The following is a 20,252-nucleotide window of genomic DNA, read 5'->3' as shown; positions in this document are numbered from 1 at the left end:
GAAAGGTAGTCAAAAGCATATATGACTACTAATCAAGTCATTATGACTACCTGCATGGTCAATTGACTATGTTAGTGGTCACAGCACCACGTGGTGTAGAGTATTGGTTTTCACGCGCACTCTTTCGCGTTCCCTTTGTTCCATAGATTGTGTACGTAGATGTAAACAAACCTGATTGAGAAGGCATGGAAACTGTTATTTTGTCAAATAAACCAATTGTTTTAAGTAAGTATGATGTATATTTGTTTTAATTCTAACTTACAAAAATTGAATTTAAGAAAAAAAGAGTATAAATGAAAGTAATATCGGCACATGTTGAAAAAGGGGGGATATGTATACGGGATAATAATTTTGATACACATACAACATATTGTGGATTGATAAGAGTATTTAACAATTTTTTTTTAACCTGAGCAAAAACTATTAAAAATGAACACTGTAATCGATATCAACAACAATAAATTAAAAACTCAGGGTGGCTGTCAAGATCCTGGTGCTTATATTACAATGGTGTGTTGTAAGATGGGTGGTTGTCAAGATCCTGGTGCTTATATTACAATGTTTCGTTGTAAGATGGGTGGCTGTCAAGATCCTGGTGCTTATATTACAATGTTGTGGAATAAGATGGGTGGCTGGCAAGATCCCGGTGCTTACATTACAATGTTGTGGTATAAGATAGGTGGCTGACAAGATCCCGGTGCTTACATTACAATGTTGTGGTATAAGATAGGTGGCTGTCAAGATCCTGGTGCTTACATTCAAATGTTGTGGTATAAGATGGGTAGCTATCAAGATCCCGGTGCTTACATTACAAATTAATGGTATAAGATGAGTGATTAAATTACTAGATCAAAGATTGTAACATTTGTTTTTTTCTTTAAACTTTTAACATGACTGATATACTTGTTTATTGTTATATTTTAGCTTCTAAAATGATATATTTATATTTTTCAGCAAATGAAGACATCACTATTTGTATGAACACAGCTAAGAGATTTTTGACCATAGAGAATACCACACTGACACATGCAGAGTTGATCCCGACAACATATATCTGTAATAAACACTTCAAATGTACAATGAGTTTTAATATAATAAATTTATTTTCTTTATATGATTTTTAGACTTTAATATTAAGTAGACTAGTGGTTACACATGGACACTTATTAGATATAGGAAGGTTTTAAACATTGAACACTTTCTGGTCCTATACTATTGTCATTGTTAGTATTGCTGCGGTGGTATTATTAATAATATTATATTCGAGATGTATTTGTCAATCCCATGGAAGAGAAACAACAAAAAGTAGAATAACAGAAGAAATGATTGAACCATACAAGAACGAAACGGAATGGAACGCACACAAATTAAATGGTAGAACAAAAAACACAACACAAATTAAAATATCAATCTAACAGTCGTGACTATTCACATTAATCATGTTGACTAACCAACATGGTCACTTCCGACTATTCCAATTAATCATATGGACTGCATTCAATTGTCAAACTGACAAATGTGCATAGTCAATTGAACAATCCAATTCGTCATAACGAGTATAACATATGGTCATTTTGACTTCCTAACATAGTCATAATGACAACCCTACCCAGTCAAATGTGACTTACCATCTAGTCAACGACTAAGAGCATAGTCAAAATGATTAAAGTGCATTGTCACCTAGAGGACAGTCAAAATGACTAATTAAATTGGTCAAATTGACTAATTTAGATTTTCAGTGATTGCTCATTGTTGACAGCCGTACGGTGACCTATAGTTGGTAATTTCTGTGTCATTTTGGTCTTGTGGAGAGTTGTCTCTTTGGCAATTCTTCTTTTTTTATATCTATTGTACACATTTTGTTTGTGTCTCTGGTATAGTTACCTTAAAAGGGTTCCTTAAAAGAATCTTAATTGTCAAAATGACTGGTTTTGTGCTTATTTTCATTTCAAATACCATAGATGAATGTAATAGGACAGACAAGGAACAACCAATGCAATGCATATGCAATGTATTTATTATTTAATAAATTTGACCAAGCAATTCTACAGGAAAGTTCAAAGTGATTGTACAGGAAGGCTCCGAATAATTGTACAGCTAACTTGCAAGCGATTGTACAGTCAATAAAAATATCTGACACGGAGAAAATGAATATATTTGGCACCTTTTTATTGTATATTGTAAAATAGTCATTTACTTTTTGCGTTATGGATCATTGATTTTGTTTCCTGTTGCCTCGGTTGATTACTAGCACGTGCCATTGAACTCAAGTATTTTAGCTAAAACAGAAATTTTTAATTTACGCCAAATATAACAGGTGCGGATCCAGATTTTACTTTAGATTAATATAATACGAGTGATTTTTTTTCGGGGAGGGGAGCTCAGATCATCATTTTTTTTATGTATATTATTTTTCAACTTCTCTGTAACCTTTGTACTTGCATGGTTTTATGAGAATAAACTATCTATCTATATATCTTTTATTTTTATACCATTTATCTTTATACTGAATATTTGCCTGCCTTAAATGCATCAAATATTTGCCACTGGATGTAAAACAACCAAACAATCAATCAATTTGTTCTTTATATTTCATCATCTATATATTCTTTCTATCTTTATAAATGGTGACCTATTCTTATCCTCATACATGTACATGGTAATTTAGACAAGAAAATACACAACTTTTAGAACTGTATGCTTTTAGAGAAATGTATAAGTCCAAGATTCTGCTCCAAAGTAGATCTTGTGAAAAAAAATCGCATTTGATTATTGCCAATAAATTTTCCCGTAGTGGACCGGAGGAAATAAGAGGGGAAGGCAATACAACATTCCGTTTAAAAAAAACAAATATTGTACATGTATGGTATTCAAAACAAATTTAACCAGTTTTTTTTAAATATGGCCTTCAACAATGAGCAAAGCCCATCCCGCATAGTCAGCTATAAAAGACCCCGATAAGACAATGTAAAATAATTCAAACGAGAAAACTAACGTTAAAAAAAAATGAAATACATTAAACATATATATTTGTACCTATTCTTTAAAAACACAGATCAAAAGTTTCACTTGTAAATCAATCTTAATCTGTATTGTACTATAAACTAATATAACGTACTATTCAAATCAACATGCATGTACTAGTACATGTATTTTACATTAAAACTTAATTTTGCAGAGACATTACACACAGGTGTCAATATTCACACCCGACCGATAAGTTGTCATTTATCGCGTATGCGGACGTTTGTATGAATTAACGGCCAGTTTTAGAAGTCAAATCAACCGGGCGCACTACGTTTGCGCGCATTTGGGGATTAAAATATTTTACGTTTGCGCGCAGCTTTTGATTACATTTGCGCGCATTTATTTTACAGATAATCTTAGGTAAAAATATAAATAAAAATTATATTATGTTATAAATAACTATATTTTTTTTTGTATTTTTTTTATTAATCAATTATTAATTTTAAAAATAGTTTGTTTATCAGTCAAATTATATACTGTTCATATTGAATTCTTAAAGCAAGTAAAAACTCCGTTATAGCTTAAGGTCAAGTTACAATATATGAATGGGCTATGTCACGGATTTTCTTAAAATTTTGCATACACCTTTGAATTATTGAATTGTGTCTGAAAATCGGAAAAAACTGCGGTTTTATCTCTTTTTTCCCTGCCTTATGAGACTTATACTAAAGGAAGGGGTACTGATACTTGTAAATAATTGAACAAGCATTATTACCTGTATTTTCCCTAAAATACGATCTAATCTGTCCCAGTCAATGGGATAATTTAGGTCGTCAATCAATGGCCAGGACCAAACTGTTTTGAATATGATTCTATAAATAATTGAACACATTTTAAAATAGATAAATAAGCATTATTACCTGTATTTTACCTGAGTTTACCTGCCAAAAAAATGCGCGCAAATGTAATGGAAAGCTGCGCGCAAATGTAATGATTTTTGCGCGCAAATGTAATGGTAATGCGCGCAAACGTAATACACCGAATCAACCTGTGACTAATTTCCGCTCTAGACAAGAAGTGTGTGTGGTTTTTTTTTGGGGGGGGGGGGGGGGGGGGGGGGGGGGTAATCTGCCACTTGTGCATATGGGTTAGACAATAATCATCAGGATATATATATACACTAATTATTTGAATGAAAATCTTTATACGATAGTACTTTATAGTTTAAACACTGTCTCGACTAAGACTGAATGCAGTATCGTGATCAGCTTCATGGACGTTGGCGACCTTAGTGGTCTTTAGACGCACCGTTGTGTAAAATGAATAATTGTGTAATGATATGTTGTACAGTACAAAGCTATGATAATAGAAGCGATTCCGAGTTTAACAGAGTAATAAGGACGAAAATAATAATAAAAAAAACCCAGCTCCAACGGTAATAGTAAAGTAGGACATATCAACAGAATACGAATTAAAACAAAAAATGCGCATGTGTTAATTTTTATTGATTGTCTCGTTGGCAATTATACAACATCGCCTTTTTTATGTTATGTTTAAGATTTTTACGTTTCTGATTTTCAAATACAAATATGTTCTCAAAGGGTTCTCAACATTTTAAGGTTAAATGTATGGCAAACATGTTTATGTGTACCTATATAATTACCATGCGTCCTTGCAATTTATAGTTAATATAAATAAATAAACTAATATTTTTTAAAAAATAAGCAACATATATAGACGAATTATTTATTAGTTCCTCCACAAGCTACAACAGTAATAAAGAATCAACAGAGAATTTAATCTTTAATTACTTTTTTTTCTATTTTATTCATACATCAAATACATATATAATTAATCTAAAATGCACTAATCAAGCAGAAGGGGCGTAACTCGTGGTATCATACCGGGATACTGAACGGATCTAAACATGGTCTGACACTTTTGAACGTTAATTTTGAGATTTGATCTGTTTTGGTCTGACACGGTCTTAACGGATCTGAATAGCTCGCTAGAAGATTCAGTCTGATTTATCTTGACATGCCTTAACGGACTGATTTACCTAATGAGACTATCGATCGGAACGGGTAACTTAACGATCTGACAAGTCGTGACGTTTTCCTCTAGCGGTAAATCCAGTCAATTAAGATATGATCAGACCAAAATGACCGTTTCAGACTGAAATCGTGCTACTAGTGTAATATATCAGCCATATTTTTTATGTCAGGATTCAATGTATAACTACAATGGACAACAATATTGCAATACAATGACAACAAATTTTTGTTCGCTTAAATTAAGGGTGCCAGCATGTCTTCATTTTACTCAAAATACTGATACGTTACAAATTTTCAATAGTTTTGATACCTCATGCTGACTTGTACAACAAAATTAATTGACCGCATTGACCAAAACTAACCAAATGTGCACTTTTATTTTTCTAATCTATTTACCCACATAGTATATCAGCCATACGTTTTATGTCAGGATTCAATGTATTATTGCAATAAACAACAATAATGCACTACAATGACAACAAATTTTTGTTCGCTTAAATTAAGGGTGCCAGTATGTCCTCATTTTACTCAAAATACTGATACGTTACAAATTTTCAGTAGTTTTGATACCTCATGCTGATTTGTTCAACAAAATTATTTGACAGCATTGACCAAAACTGACCATATGTGCACTTTAATTTGTAAATCTATATACCCGCATAGTAAATCAGATATATTTTTTATGTCAGGATTCAATGTATAATACAATGGACAGCAATATTACAATATAATAACAACAAATTATTTTTTTGCTTAAATTAAGGGTGTCAGCATGTCCTCATTTTACTCAAAATACTGATACGTTACTAATTTTCAGTAGTTTTGATACCTCATGCTGATTTGTTCAACAAAATTATTTGACAGCATTGACCAATAGTTATCAAAAGTACCAGGATTATAATTTTATACGCCAGACGCGCGTTTCGTCTACATAAGACTCATCAGTGACGCTCAATTTGTAAATCTATATACCCGCATAGTAAATCAGCCATATTTTATGTCAGGATTCAATGTATAATACAATGGACATCAATATTACAATATAATAACAACAAATTATTTTTCGCATACATTTAGGGTGCCAGCATGTCCTCTTTTTACTCAACATACTGATACGTCACAAAATTTCAGTAGTTTTGATACCTCATGCTGATTTGTACGACAAAATTGTTTGACCGCAAACACAACAACTGACCATATGTGCACTTTTATTTGTTAATCTATATACCTGCATAGTATATCAGCCATATTTTTTATGTCAGGATTTAATGTATTATTATAATTGACAACAATATTGCAATACAATGACAACAAATGTTTGTTCGCTTAAATTTAGGGTGCTATTTTTAAACAAGGTTTCGAAAAATTGTTTTGTTGCTTTGAAACTTTTTTTCAATGCCTTATTAGAGTTATGTGTATTTTACACACGCAACATTTGGGCTTCATTGCTATAAAATTAATTATCGTGTTATTGGTTATGTAAAGGCACTACTTTTTTACGGCAATTGTTCCTTCCATATATGTAATAAATGTAAACACATCAATAGAAATAGAGATTTGAACCCTTTCTTCAAAACAGACTTTCATTAATTTGCAGTTCTATGCTCTTCTAATGGAGTCACGATGCTTGTACATGATTTTCTTATTAAGGAGCCTAAAGGCACAATTAAGCGATGTTCCACTTTTTTTTTTTTTATTATTAAAAAGCTGTTTTTTATGGGGTAAGAACACCCTAAACCAATTTCAGTTTTTGATTGGAAAAGTTGTATAAATTACAACAATAACAACACAAAAAGTGTCCTTCACTGTTTTTCCAACCTCAAAACAGTCTAAATTACGCATATTGGACTTTCAACCTTCCGAGGAGGGTTAAATTAACTATCTATCACACATATCATGATATATGAAAAATCCAGATATTGATCAAAAAGCATTTTTATATTTTGTTTTTTATTGTTAATTTATTCTTTCAGGGTTTTTGTGAGACAAAAATCAGGGAAAATATGCCCTTCCTCTTTTAAAAGTACAGTTTTTTTGGTCATGTTTTGTTCAGACTTGTTGCGCATTTGTAAGACCTATCGAGTCCAGCTCGAGAATGGGTTATATAACAAGAGGCTCTCAAGAGCCTGAACCGCTCACCTTAATTACTTTTGGTTAAATCTCTCATCAATGATTATTTTGGCTTTTCAATTTATTTAAATGTTCTTTGAATCGTCCTATTTTCTTCAAAAGCAAAAAAAAATATAATTTATACTAGATACTCTGAAACTCATTTAGCCTAATTTTGGCTGAAATTGATACAGCAGTTTCAAAGGAGAAGATTTTTTAAAGTAAGTCAACATGATGAATAAATTGTGAAAAAAGTCTTTAAAGGGCAATAACTCCTTGAGGGGTCAATTGACAATTTTAGTCAAATAAACTTATTTGTAGATCTTACTTTGCTTAACATTTTTGCTATTTACAGTTTATCTGTATCTATAATAATATTCACGATAATAACCAAACACTGAAAAATTTCTTTAAAATCATCAATTCAGGGGCATTATACCTGACAAATCAGTCACCCAATTCGGGTGAAAATTTCAGGACAGGTAGACCTTGACCTAATAAATACTTTAACTTCTTGTCTTATTCGCTCTAATTGCTGAAGTTTTTGAGATATAAGCCAAAAACTGCATTTTACCCTATGTTCTATTTTTAGCCATGACGGCCATGTTTTTTTTAACGAAATAGACAATAAAACACAAACTTTATTTTATACACCCTAGTGATCATTTAAATGAAGTTTGGTTGAATTTGGTTGAGTAGTTTTAGAGGAGAAGATTTTTTAAAGTTAGCAAATATGATGAACAAATTGTGAAAAATTGTCATTAAAGGGAAATAAACCCTGAAGGGGTCAATTGACAATTTAGTCATATTGAATTATTTGTAGATCTTACTTTGCTGAACATTTTTGCTGTTTACAGTTTATCTTTATCTATAATAATATTCAAGATAATGACCAAAAACTGCAAATTTTTCTTAAAATTACCAATTGAGTGGCAGCAACCCAACAATGGGTTTTTGATTAATCTGAAAATTCTGAAAAGGGCTGATAGATCTTGACCTAATGAACATTTTTACTTCTTGTCAGATTTGCTCTAAATGCTTTAGTTTTTAAGATATAAGCCAAAAACTGCATTTGACCCCTATGTTCTATTTTAAGAAACGGCGGGCATGTTTGTTGACGGATCAAAAATCGAAGCAAAAACTTTGTGCAGGATAATCTAAGGACATTATGCTAATTTCCTTCCAAATCCATTCAGTAGTTTCAGAGGAGAAGATGTTTGAAAAATTGTTAACGACGACAGACGACGACGACAACGACGACGACGACGACGACGGACGCCAAGTAGTGAGAAAATCTCACATTTCCTATTTGGAAAAGTGAGCTAAAAAAGAAGATATGGTACTATTGCGAATGTGACAACTTTTCACAAGAGGCAAACATGACACAGAAATTAACACCTCTAGGTCACAGTACGGTAACTCATCATGGTTAGATCACATACCAAAAATCAGCCCAATATCTGTAAGCTTGTAGAAAAAAAGTCCGTAAAACTGTGATTATAAAAAAATCATTGAAGTCAAAAAACCGTAATTTATCCAAAATTAGCAGAACGGAACGAAATTTAAACTTGGTTAGTTCACATACAAAAAATAAGCCAAATATCTGAAGGCGTTTAGAAAAACACTCTGTAAAATGGTTTGTTGCGGAATGACGGAATTTCAGAACGAAGGAATAACAAAATGACGGAATTACGACAAGTCGGACAATGGTAAAACTATATTTCACCGATAACTTCGGGTTACAAACTTAAATTGAGGGAAACGCAACAAATATAGGAGGAAAACTACGACACAACAGAAACACAACATTGAAATGCCACACACGCAGAGTCGATAAAGTTGATAATATTAACTGGCAAATTTTATGTTTTCAAGATGTTTTATGGCCACGTCTAGGGCAGTAGGTGCAAAACTACATTAGTTGATTTGGACAAAGACTGATCCAATTGCCTATTTCACATCATTCAAACAAAATTGGGAGAGGTGAGAGAACTAGTAGTCCTTCATGGGAACAAGAAAAAGTATTCCCTTAGCCAGGGTATCCGCTGGCGGTCGCCATTTTCGCAATTTGCGAAAAAATTATAATTTTTGGCGATTAAAATTCGTCATTGGCGAAAGAATTTGGCGAAAGAAATATATATAACGATTTATTTTCACCCATCTTGTTTATTTACTTTTTTCGGCTTTCTCTGACTTTACCGATCAAACAATATTCGGAATTCACCTTGAACTCGTAAACATTTTGATAGAAAATCAATAATCAGCTGATTGCATTTAAAGCTATCGACATCAAAGGACTGATTAATAAAGGTGTTGAGATTGTATGATATGAAAAAATGATAGGGTTAAGTGGCTTCTGTCACATGTCACAATAGGGATTTTATTAACCACTTTGCGACGCACGTGTTTGAAGCAAAATTTTTACGCTTCCTCTCCTTCTTTTAATGAAAGTCCAGAAAAGAAAATTGTTGTTATGACGAAAAATGTTCAAAAGCAAGAAAGGTCTCTGATTTAAAACTTTATCATTTAACTTTCATTTTGATCTTTGATTTGAGTGGGTATTTCAAAGTCGTTTCAGTGACACACGTGTGTCAAGCATATAGTTTTACTTATTTACGATGGTCTAGAAAATAAAACTCGTTATAAAGAAATCTATTCAAAAGGTTGGCATGAGAGCAAGCCTTAAATGTAATGACTACACCTTACACGAGGGATCAGTTCCAAGTGATAAGATGCTTCGTTTTGTTATAAAAAAAAAAACACTTCTTATTTAGGGAGGGGGCTGGAAAAAAAGGAAAATTTAAAAAGAAAAATATATTTGTGTTACTAGGCGAAAAAAATTATGAAGTGGCGAAAAATATATTGTTTTGGCGAAAGAGGTGGCGAAAAAAATAATTGACCCAGGGGAAACCCTGCCCTTAGCTAAGGTGAAACGAGGTCCAGTGCACTTCAGCGCTTGTGAGTTTAAGGCGTAGAACAGATTTTTTATCTAGATCGAACTATATGAAAATTATTTAATCTGTAAATCGATGTTGATGTCAATTTATGGTAGAATTGACTAAAATGGTTAAATTCAAAAATCTAAAGACATTTTTTTTTTTTTTTTTAACAACATAAATAAATATTTATTTCAAATATTGGCTTGTTACAATATCATTCAAGAGTCCAAGCTTCTCCTGATGTTCCCTGTTACAATCCACTAATCACTCAGGGTAGTGATTAGTTGCAAAATACATATTACATTTTTTACATCATATATATATATATATATATTAGATAATATCGATTAATCACTTAATATGTTTTCTAATAGTTGCTAAAACATTACTTTTAACCTTCAAACATGCTCTTCTATTGAACTCATTGCGAAAAATTGAGTAAACATTGACATTTTTTGTCTTTTGATCAGATATGTAGTAGGCTTTATAAATTGAAAAGCCCACAATTGTTAAAAAATAGTTTAAGTCAAAATATTCTTCTTCAGAAGTTTTATATCCAAATACTAAGTGTCTTAGTTTTACTTTAAAAGTTATTTTACTGTTATTTAAAACTTCATTTATTTTATTCCAAAAAAGTTTTAAATACGGACACAGTATAAAGAAGTGATAATAATCTTCTTCTTGTGTACAAAAATTACAAGAACTATTGTTTACAATTTTCCACCTGCGTAAAAGTTTCTTTGTAGGTAGAATATGTTGTAGTAATTTCCATCTAAAAATTCTAAGTTTATTTTCTTTTAAATATTTGAATAAAATTTTATATAGATAGTTTTGATATAACACATCATCTATATCAAATATACGCAGCCATTTTTTGGGTCCAATAGCTGGTTCAATTTTTTTATTTATCAGAGACTTATATACAAGTTTATTTGTTAATGCTTCTAATTTTATAGGTAAACCATCCAATATAAATTGGTTTCTTTTTATATTAACAATACTTTTTATAGAATTTTTCGATTTTAAAATTGCTGCCCAGTCTTTTGGTATAGATTTCTTACTTAAATTAATTTCAGCCATCCAGTTTGATTTATTTTTTAGTTTATTTAAAATTATGTCTTGAGAAATACAACCTTTTTCATCTATGCTTTATTTAGCTTTAAAACTAAGACACTTAGTATTTGGATATAAAACTTCTGAAGAAGAATATTTTGACTTAAACTATTTTTTAACAATTGTGGGCTTTTCAATTTATAAAGCCTACTACATATCTGATCAAAAGACAAAAAATGTCAATGTTTACTCAATTTTTCGCAATGAGTTCAATAGAAGAGCATGTTTGAAGGTTAAAAGTAATGTTTTAGCAACTATTAGAAAACATATTAAGTGATTAATCGATATTATCTAATATATATATATATATGATGTAAAAAATGTAATATGTATTTTGCAACTAATCACTACCCTGAGTGATTAGTGGATTGTAACAGGGAACATCAGGAGAAGCTTGGACTCTTGAATGATATTGTAACAAGCCAATATTTGAAATAAATATTTATTTATGTTGTTAAAAAAAAAAAAAAAAATGTCTTTAGATTTTTGAATTTAACCATTTTAGTCAATTCTACCATAAATTGACATCAACATCGATTTACAGATTAAATAATTTTCATATAGTTCGATCTAGATAAAAAATCTGTTCTACGCCTTAAACTCACAAGCGCTGAAGTGCACTGGACCTCGTTTCACCTTAGCTAAGGGCAGGGTTTCCCCTGGGTCAATTATTTTTTTCGCCACCTCTTTCGCCAAAACAATATATTTTTCGCCACTTCATAATTTTTTTCGCCTAGTAACACAAATATATTTTTCTTTTTAAATTTTCCTTTTTTTCCAGCCCCCTCCCTAAATAAGAAGTGGTTTTTTTTTTATAACAAAACGAAGCATCTTATCACTTGGAACTGATCCCTCGTGTAAGGTGTAGTCATTACATTTAAGGCTTGCTCTCATGCCAACCTTTTGAATAGATTTCTTTATAACGAGTTTTATTTTCTAGACCATCGTAAATAAGTAAAACTATATGCTTGACACACGTGTGTCACTGAAACGACTTTGAAATACCCACTCAAATCAAAGATCAAAATGAAAGTTAAATGATAAAGTTTTAAATCAGAGACCTTTCTTGCTTTTGAACATTTTTCGTCATAACAACAATTTTCTTTTCTGGACTTTCATTAAAAGAAGGAGAGGAAGCGTAAAAATTTTGCTTCAAACACGTGCGTCGCAAAGTGGTTAATAAAATCCCTATTGTGACATGTGACAGAAGCCACTTAACCCTATCATTTTTTCATATCATACAATCTCAACACATTTATTAATCAGTCCTTTGATGTCGATAGCTTTAAATGCAATCAGCTGATTATTGATTTTCTATCAAAATGTTTACGAGTTCAAGGTGAATTCCGAATATTGTTTGATCGGTAAAGTCAGAGAAAGCCGAAAAAAGTAAATAAACAAGATGGGTGAAAATAAATCGTTATATATATTTCTTTCGCCAAATTCTTTCGCCAATGACGAATTTTAATCGCCAAAAATTATAATTTTTTCGCAAATTGCGAAAATGGCGACCGCCAGCGGATACCCTGGCTAAGGGAATACTTTTTCTTGTTCCCATGAAGGACTACTAGTTCTCTCACCTCTCCCAATTTTGTTTGAATGATGTGAAATAGGCAATTGGATCAGTCTTTGTCCAAATCAACTAATGTAGTTTTGCACCTACTGCCCTAGACGTGGTTTTAATCTTAGACAGATACAAGATATTATAGATTTTACTGATTTATACAAAATTGAGGGGGCTATAGTCTTTGTTGATTTTTCTAAAGCATTTGACTCTTTAGAATGGAATTTTATGTTTTCAGTTTTCAAACATTTTGGATTTAATGAATCTTTTATAAGATGGGTTAAGACTTTATATAGTGATATTCAAACATGTGTAATGAATAATGGTTGGATATCTGAGGTCTTTAAAAACACAAGAGGTATACGTCAAGGGTGTCCTTTATCTGCATTATTATTTGTTTTATCTGTGGAAATTATGGCTTCCAGATTAAGAAGCAATACTGATTTTAAAGGTATCAGAGTCAAACTAGATTGCAAAAATCATACTATAAAAATTTCGCAACTGGCAGATGATACTACTTTATTTTGTTGTTCTAAATATGATGTTCAAGTAGCTATGAATGAAATTGAAATTTTTGGTTCTTATTCAGGGCTGAAATTAAATAGAAACAAAACAGAGGGGTTATGGGTAGGAAAACTTAAATCTTGTAAAGACAAAATTGAGGGAATCAACTGGAGCAATTGACCAGTTAAGACTCTTGGCATTTACTTTGGGCATTGTACGGAGGAATGTGATAAACTAAATTGGGAAAATAAGATTGAAAAGATGAATTAATTATTTTATTCTTGGCAAAAAAGAAATCTTACTATTTTTGGAAAAATTTTGATAATTAAAACATTAATTGTGCCCATTTTTACTTTTGTGGGATCTGCTTGCAGAGTTCCAGAGAAATTTTTAAAAGAAATAGAAAAAAGTTGTTTTAAATTTATTTGGGATAATAAACCAGATAAAGTAAAAAGAAATTCAATTATTAGTCCATATGAAAAGGGGGGTTTGAATATGATAGATATCAGAAGTTATTTCATCGCTCTAAAAGCTATGTGGGTAAAAAGATTAGTAACTGATTGTGAAGGAAGTTGGACAATTATACCTCTAACACTATTTTTATAATTTTGGGTCAAACTGGTTAGTGTTTCAAACAAACAGTGGAGATAAGACAGACGAAAGCATTGAAAACATCCCAGAATTTTATAAAGATATTATTAAATGTTGGAAATTAACTGGTGGAGGTCTAACAAAAAAACCAGAAACATTTACAGATATAAGGAAACAAATATTATGGAACAAATTTATTAAATTTGAAAATAAAGCTATATGATATCATTTACATAAATAAGATCGCTTTTAATCCAATATTTTAAAAATATAGCTTTATTTTCAAATTTAATAAATTTGTTCCATAATATTTGTTTCCTTATATCTGTAAATGTTTCTGGTTTTTTTGTTAGACCTCCACCAGTTAATTTCCAACATTTAATAATATCTTTATAAAATTCTGGGATGTTTTCAATGCTTTCGTCTGTCTTATCTCCACTGTTTGTTTGAAACACTAACCAGTTTGACCCAAAATTATAAAAATAGTGTTAGAGGTATAATTGTCCAACTTCCTTAACAATCAGTTACTTATCTTTTTACCCACATAGCTTTTAGAGCGATGAAATAACTTCTGATATCTATCATATTCAAACCCCCCTTTTCATATGGACTAATAATTGAATTTCTTTTTACTTTATCTGGTTTATTATCCCAAATAAATTTAAAACAACTTTTTTCTATTTCTTTTAAAAATTTCTCTGGAACTCTGCAAGCAGATCCCACAAAAGTAAAAATGGGCACAATTAATGTTTTAATTATCAAAATTTTTCCAAAAATAGTAAGATTTCTTTTTTGCCAAGAATAAAATAATTTATTCATCTTTTCAATCTTATTTTCCCAATTTAGTTTATCACATTCCTCCGTACAATGCCCAAAGTAAATGCCAAGAGTCTTAACTGGTCCATTGCTCCAGTTGATTCCCTCAATTTTGTCTTTACAAGATTTAAGTTTTCCTACCCATAACCCCTCTGTTTCGTTTCTATTTAATTTCAGCCCTGAATAAGAACCAAAAATTTCAATTTCATTCATAGCTACTTGAACATCATATTTAGAACAACAAAATAAAGTAGTATCATCTGCCAGTTGCGAAATTTTTATAGTATGATTTTTGCAATCTAGTTTGACTCTGATACCTTTAAAATCAGTATTGCTTCTTAATCTGGAAGCCATAATTTCCACAGATAAAACAAATAATAATGCAGATAAAGGACACCCTTGACGTATACCTCTTGTGTTTTTAAAGACCTCAGATATCCAACCATTATTCATTACACATGTTTGAATATCACTATATAAAGTCTTAACCCATCTTATAAAAGATTCATTAAATCCAAAATGTTTGAAAACTGAAAACATAAAATTCCATTCTAAAGAGTCAAATGCTTTAGAAAAATCAACAAAGACTATAGCCCCCTCAATTTTGTATAAATCAGTAAAATCTATAATATCTTGTATCTGTCTAAGATTAAAACCAATAAATCTATTTTTAACATATCCATCTTCTGATCTTCTTTAATCAGTTTTGGTAAGATTTTTTTCAATCGTTGTGCTAGAGCGTACGATAGAAGTTTCATGTCAATATTTAAAAGAGAAATAGGACGGTAATTATCTAGTGACAATGGATCACCTTTTTTAAATAATAGCGTTAATACACTTGTACGCTGTGAATATGTAAGTGTTTGATCTTTGTATCCAATATTAAGAATGTTTACTACTATGAACTTTAAGTTATCCCAAAATTTTCTATAAAATTCCACGGTTAAACCGTCTAATCCAGGGGATTTATTAAGTTTCATTTTATAAATAGCATCTGAGCATTCTTCTACTGTAATATCCCCATCGCAAATTGATTTATCATTTTTATCCATTTCTTTAACGAGTTTTGTCTCAAATATATATGTGTCGCTTGATGTTTTATCAGGGTTTTGCGTCGAATATAACTTTTTATAGTATTCTCTAATATTACTAAGTATATCACTTTGATCCGTTAAAATCTCACCATTTTCCCCTTTTAATTTATTGATTGACTTTTTTACCTGTCTCTGTTTTTCTAAACCTAAAAAGTACGAGTTATTTTTTTCCCCAAATTCAACCCATTTCTCTCGTGATCTTATTTGAGCACCTTTAGCCTTTTGTTCATAAATTTTGGCAATATTATTTTCAAGTTCTTCAATATCTTTATCTAAAGCGTTATTCTCAGATTCTTGTTCATCTCTTATTTTCAATTTTCTTTCTAATTTTTTTTCAAGAGTTCGTAAGTTTTCTCTTTTAAATTTAGCTTTAGATTTACAATAAGCTATTGTTGCCTCCCTTATCTTTATTTTAAATATATCCCATGCTAAACCAAGGTTTTTTAAATTACGATTACCCATAAAACAGCTTTCCATTTCTTGATTAACTAATTGTATGTAGTCATTATCTTCTAATATAGAATTATTTATTTTCCAGTACCCCCTACCCTTTTCTGATGCACCTGTTCTAAACTTCATAAAAACACTTTGATGATCCGTAGAATCAATAACTGCAGGTTTAATTTTACAACATTCTACTAGTGGTATGAAATCTGAACCTATCAGAATCATATCAATCCTACTTGCCTGTGATTTATCTTTTCTTCGCCAAGTATATTGTTGTTTATTTTTATTTGAATATCTCCAAAGGTCTGTTAAATTATTTGTTTTTATTAAAGATTTTAAACTATTTACTGATTGGATATTTTTTACCTCTGAACGAGCATTTTTCCTGTCTATCGCTTTCATCGTATCATTGAAATCTCCCCCCATTATCGTAATTCCTATCCCTTGTTCTTTTAATGTATTATTTACTTTTTTGAAAAATATATTTCTATTACTTTTACAATTAGGTGCATATATACACATAAGGGTAAAAACGCTTTCATCAATTTCTACATTTAAAAGAATTAATCGTCCATCTACATCGTTATGTTTATTTATCAACTTATAACTCAGTGATTTTTTAATGAGAATAGCCACACCCCTACTAGAGGTCGTTCCGTGACTGCAAAATATATCAAAATTTGAATTATTTCTTATTTCTGTTTCTATGTTTTCATTAAAATGAGTTTCTTGTAGAAAACAGATAGAAGTATTTTGACATTTAATCCATTCAATTACTCTGTCTCTTTTAACTTTATTTTTAGTACCATTTACATTTAAACTACTTAAGTTTATTAGAAATTTAGATGCCATTTCAAAGTATATTTTCATATAATTTTATAACTTCCTCACAAAACTGTCCTTGCCTGCAAACAATACAATTAAAACACATGTTTATAACAATCATATAGAAATCAACAATGCATATCACTCTACTTCTATAAACATAAAAAGTACAATTCATCAAGCTACCTAAAATTACAGGTAGCAAATAAAACACGCTACCTGTGAATACGGCATTTAATTTACCGGTCTGCTTTGACCTTGTTTTGTAAAAATCAATAGACAATAAAATTGACACTGAAATAATCAACATCCACGTGTGATTTGTTACAGCCTAACAATGACTATTTGAATGGATATACATTGTGTATCTGGTTGATATGCGTGTCTTATTCACATTATGTGTGTGCATACTTTTATTTGAAAAAGTGAAATGGAGAATGTAAACAAATTTAGGATAATAACGTATGTCAACTACATCGTTTGCTTTTAAAATTGTGTTGGCTATGCTTACTAAAAAAGTAAACTGTTCGCAAGATATTTTACTTGTATCTATTAGGAAGTTTAAAGGAATATTCAATAGTGCATATCGTGCATTTATTACATGTAACGCAACATTCAAATATGCTTCAAAAATATATTTTATTGAACTACAAATACAGTATAATCTGTATGGATGAATACGCTGACATTGAGGTAAGTATTTATACATTCTAAACAGTGAAAAATTGAATATTAATATTGTATTCAGTGTTCTACTTAATGTCAACAATCGTTCATTTACTATTAATAGCACACAGCATGTGTATACTTGCGCTAAAAATAGCGCAGATAAAAACCCACTTACTAGTAGTAATCTAAAGACATTTTAACACAAGTGAAAATACACTAAACGAAACAAAATTGATCTAAGATAGGATTCAAATAGAAAAGCAATATAATAAGTGGTGAATAATTTAAAAAAAGTATCAGTATAATACCGCTGTGAAATGTTAAACAAATTCATAAAAATTTGTAATAATCTAGAGTACAAATCCCGCCATTTATAATAAAAGAGGGACAAAAGATACAAGAGGGACATTCAAACTCATAAATTGTAAAAAAAACTGACAACGCCATGGCTAAAAATAAAAAGACAAACAGACAAATAAAAAGACAAAAGACAAAAAATAGAAAAAATAAAGACTAAGCAACAGAAACACCACCACTGGTTGGGATCTCAGGTGCTTCGGAAGGGTAAGCAGATTATGCTCCACATGTGTCACCCGTCGTGCTGCTTATGTTATTACAAATCCGGTAAATAGTCTTATTCGGTAGGTCACAGTCGTGAAAAGGCTTCAGTAATGTCATGACGACAAAAGGAACATACCCGATATCATCTGTGAAACGGTTATTTCAAACAGTTAACCAACTCATACTGACGAACGTACAATTAACGATGGAACGCTTTCAACTTCACTATTTGGAACTCTTTGTTTAATAGATTCCTTGTGAGCAGCAATCTTCTATCAAGAAAATCATGATAGAAATAAACCCCGGGAATATCAAATCAATTGGGAGATATATACTCCTTATGCAGGCGCTGCTAGAACGTTGCTACATAAAAATAGAAAGTTCGAAATTTGGGAGCTGATATCATCTTTTCTTACCCTCAGTGTCAATTTCTAGATTTAGGTCAAAACATGAGGCAGACTTAACTGTATCTGTAGTATCCTTTATAAACCCCCTTCCTTTTCATGAATGTGACCAACCGAATAAGACTATTTGCCGGATGTGTTATCTCATAAGCAACACGACGGGTGCCACGTGTGGAGCAGAATCTGCTTACCCGGAACACCCTAGACAAACCCTAGTTTTTGGTAGGGTTCGTGTTGTTTATTCTTTTGTTTTCTATATTGAGTCATGTGTACTAATGTTTGTCTGTTAGTTTATTTTCATTTTTAGCCATGGCGGTGTCAGTTTTTTTTTTATTTATGAGTTTGACTGTCCCTCTGGTATCTGTCGTCCCCTTTTTATTTCTAGTTCGATGGGATAGATTGGCACAATATAGTCACCAAATTTTGTATTATTTAGTAAAAAGAACATCATCTATATAGCGAATTATAAAGTTAAAGGATATTGCTAACTTCTTATCTTTCTTCCTTAGAAGCTCCTGTTTGAAGTCAGTCTCATAATAATATAGAATAAATTCGGCAAGAAGTGGTGCAGAATTGGTTCCTTTTAGAATTTCGACGGTCTGTTGAAACACGTTCTCCAAACGTAACACAAATGTTGTCAATCAACAATTGACTGCTGGTACGAACAGGTACAAAACACTTGAGAGTCCTGGTAGTTTTTTTTTATTCAAGAAATGGGGATAGCATGGATCTTATTATTAATTTTAGATTTGTTTTCAAATTGAGATATACTAATATCAACAGTATTCATAATTTTATTAAAGAGAGATTTATTATCCGATTTTTCACAGTCACACCAATATTTACAGTATAGACAGATGACCTGACGAAACTGTTTCGAATCTATTGAAGTTGGAGGACGATATTTCGATCCTTTCTAAGGAAAGTTTTGACCTCATGGTCTTCGACGCTGTTGAGGTCTACTGAAATGATATGACTCTAGGGAAAATATATAACACTAGATGTTTCAGTCTTTAGTGGAGAAACATTTTCTGAATTTGCTTGACATACAATAACACAAGAACAACAACATATTACAAACTTATTTAACTCGCATATGCATACTATATTAAGAATATAAAACAAATGACTTATCAGTTAATTACTTTATACTCACAGTGAACGATAACATTAATATGACCAGATACCAGACTACTAACACTATTGGAAGCAATGCATGAATACTTTCCGGCTTGAGTTTTGTTGATGTTCGGCAGGTACAGTACAGATGTAATGCTTTCTGGGAGATGAGATCCATTCCATGTCATAGAACATTCAGGTTTACAATCAGCTGTACAGTTAATAGGACCAATATGTCCAACTGTCTCTATAGCTGTGAAGTTCTGTTCTAAAGGTATTATGTTAACTGTCCGTGGACCGTCTGAAACCAGAAAGTATCTCAATGGAGTTTGCTGGTAAGCAAGTTACACTTACATTTTTGTAATACAATGATATTACAGTATCGATATTGCACTTGGTTTTAAAGGCTATTAACAGCTCAGTGGTCATATGTCGGTACTGACATACTAGTAAATAATTGCGAACATTTTTAAAAT

At 31.2% G+C, this 20,252-nt stretch overlaps 1 protein-coding gene across 1 annotated transcript in view; it reads right to left on the bottom strand.

Moving 5' to 3' along the window:
- LOC134722395 (hemicentin-1-like) overlaps positions 1 to 20,252 on the bottom strand; it is a 147,979-nt gene that overhangs the window by 89,160 nt on the left and 38,567 nt on the right. The window contains exon 7 of the mRNA XM_063586013.1: positions 19,814 to 20,077. Coding sequence (XP_063442083.1) covers positions 19,814 to 20,077 — 264 coding nt within the window. The remainder of the gene's footprint in view (positions 1 to 19,813; positions 20,078 to 20,252) is intronic.

This window comes from Mytilus trossulus, chromosome 6 (genome assembly GCF_036588685.1).
Source record: "Mytilus trossulus isolate FHL-02 chromosome 6, PNRI_Mtr1.1.1.hap1, whole genome shotgun sequence".
Lineage (NCBI taxonomy): Eukaryota > Metazoa > Mollusca > Bivalvia > Mytilida > Mytilidae > Mytilus > Mytilus trossulus.
This window is presented reverse-complemented; position numbering and strand designations above follow the sequence as displayed.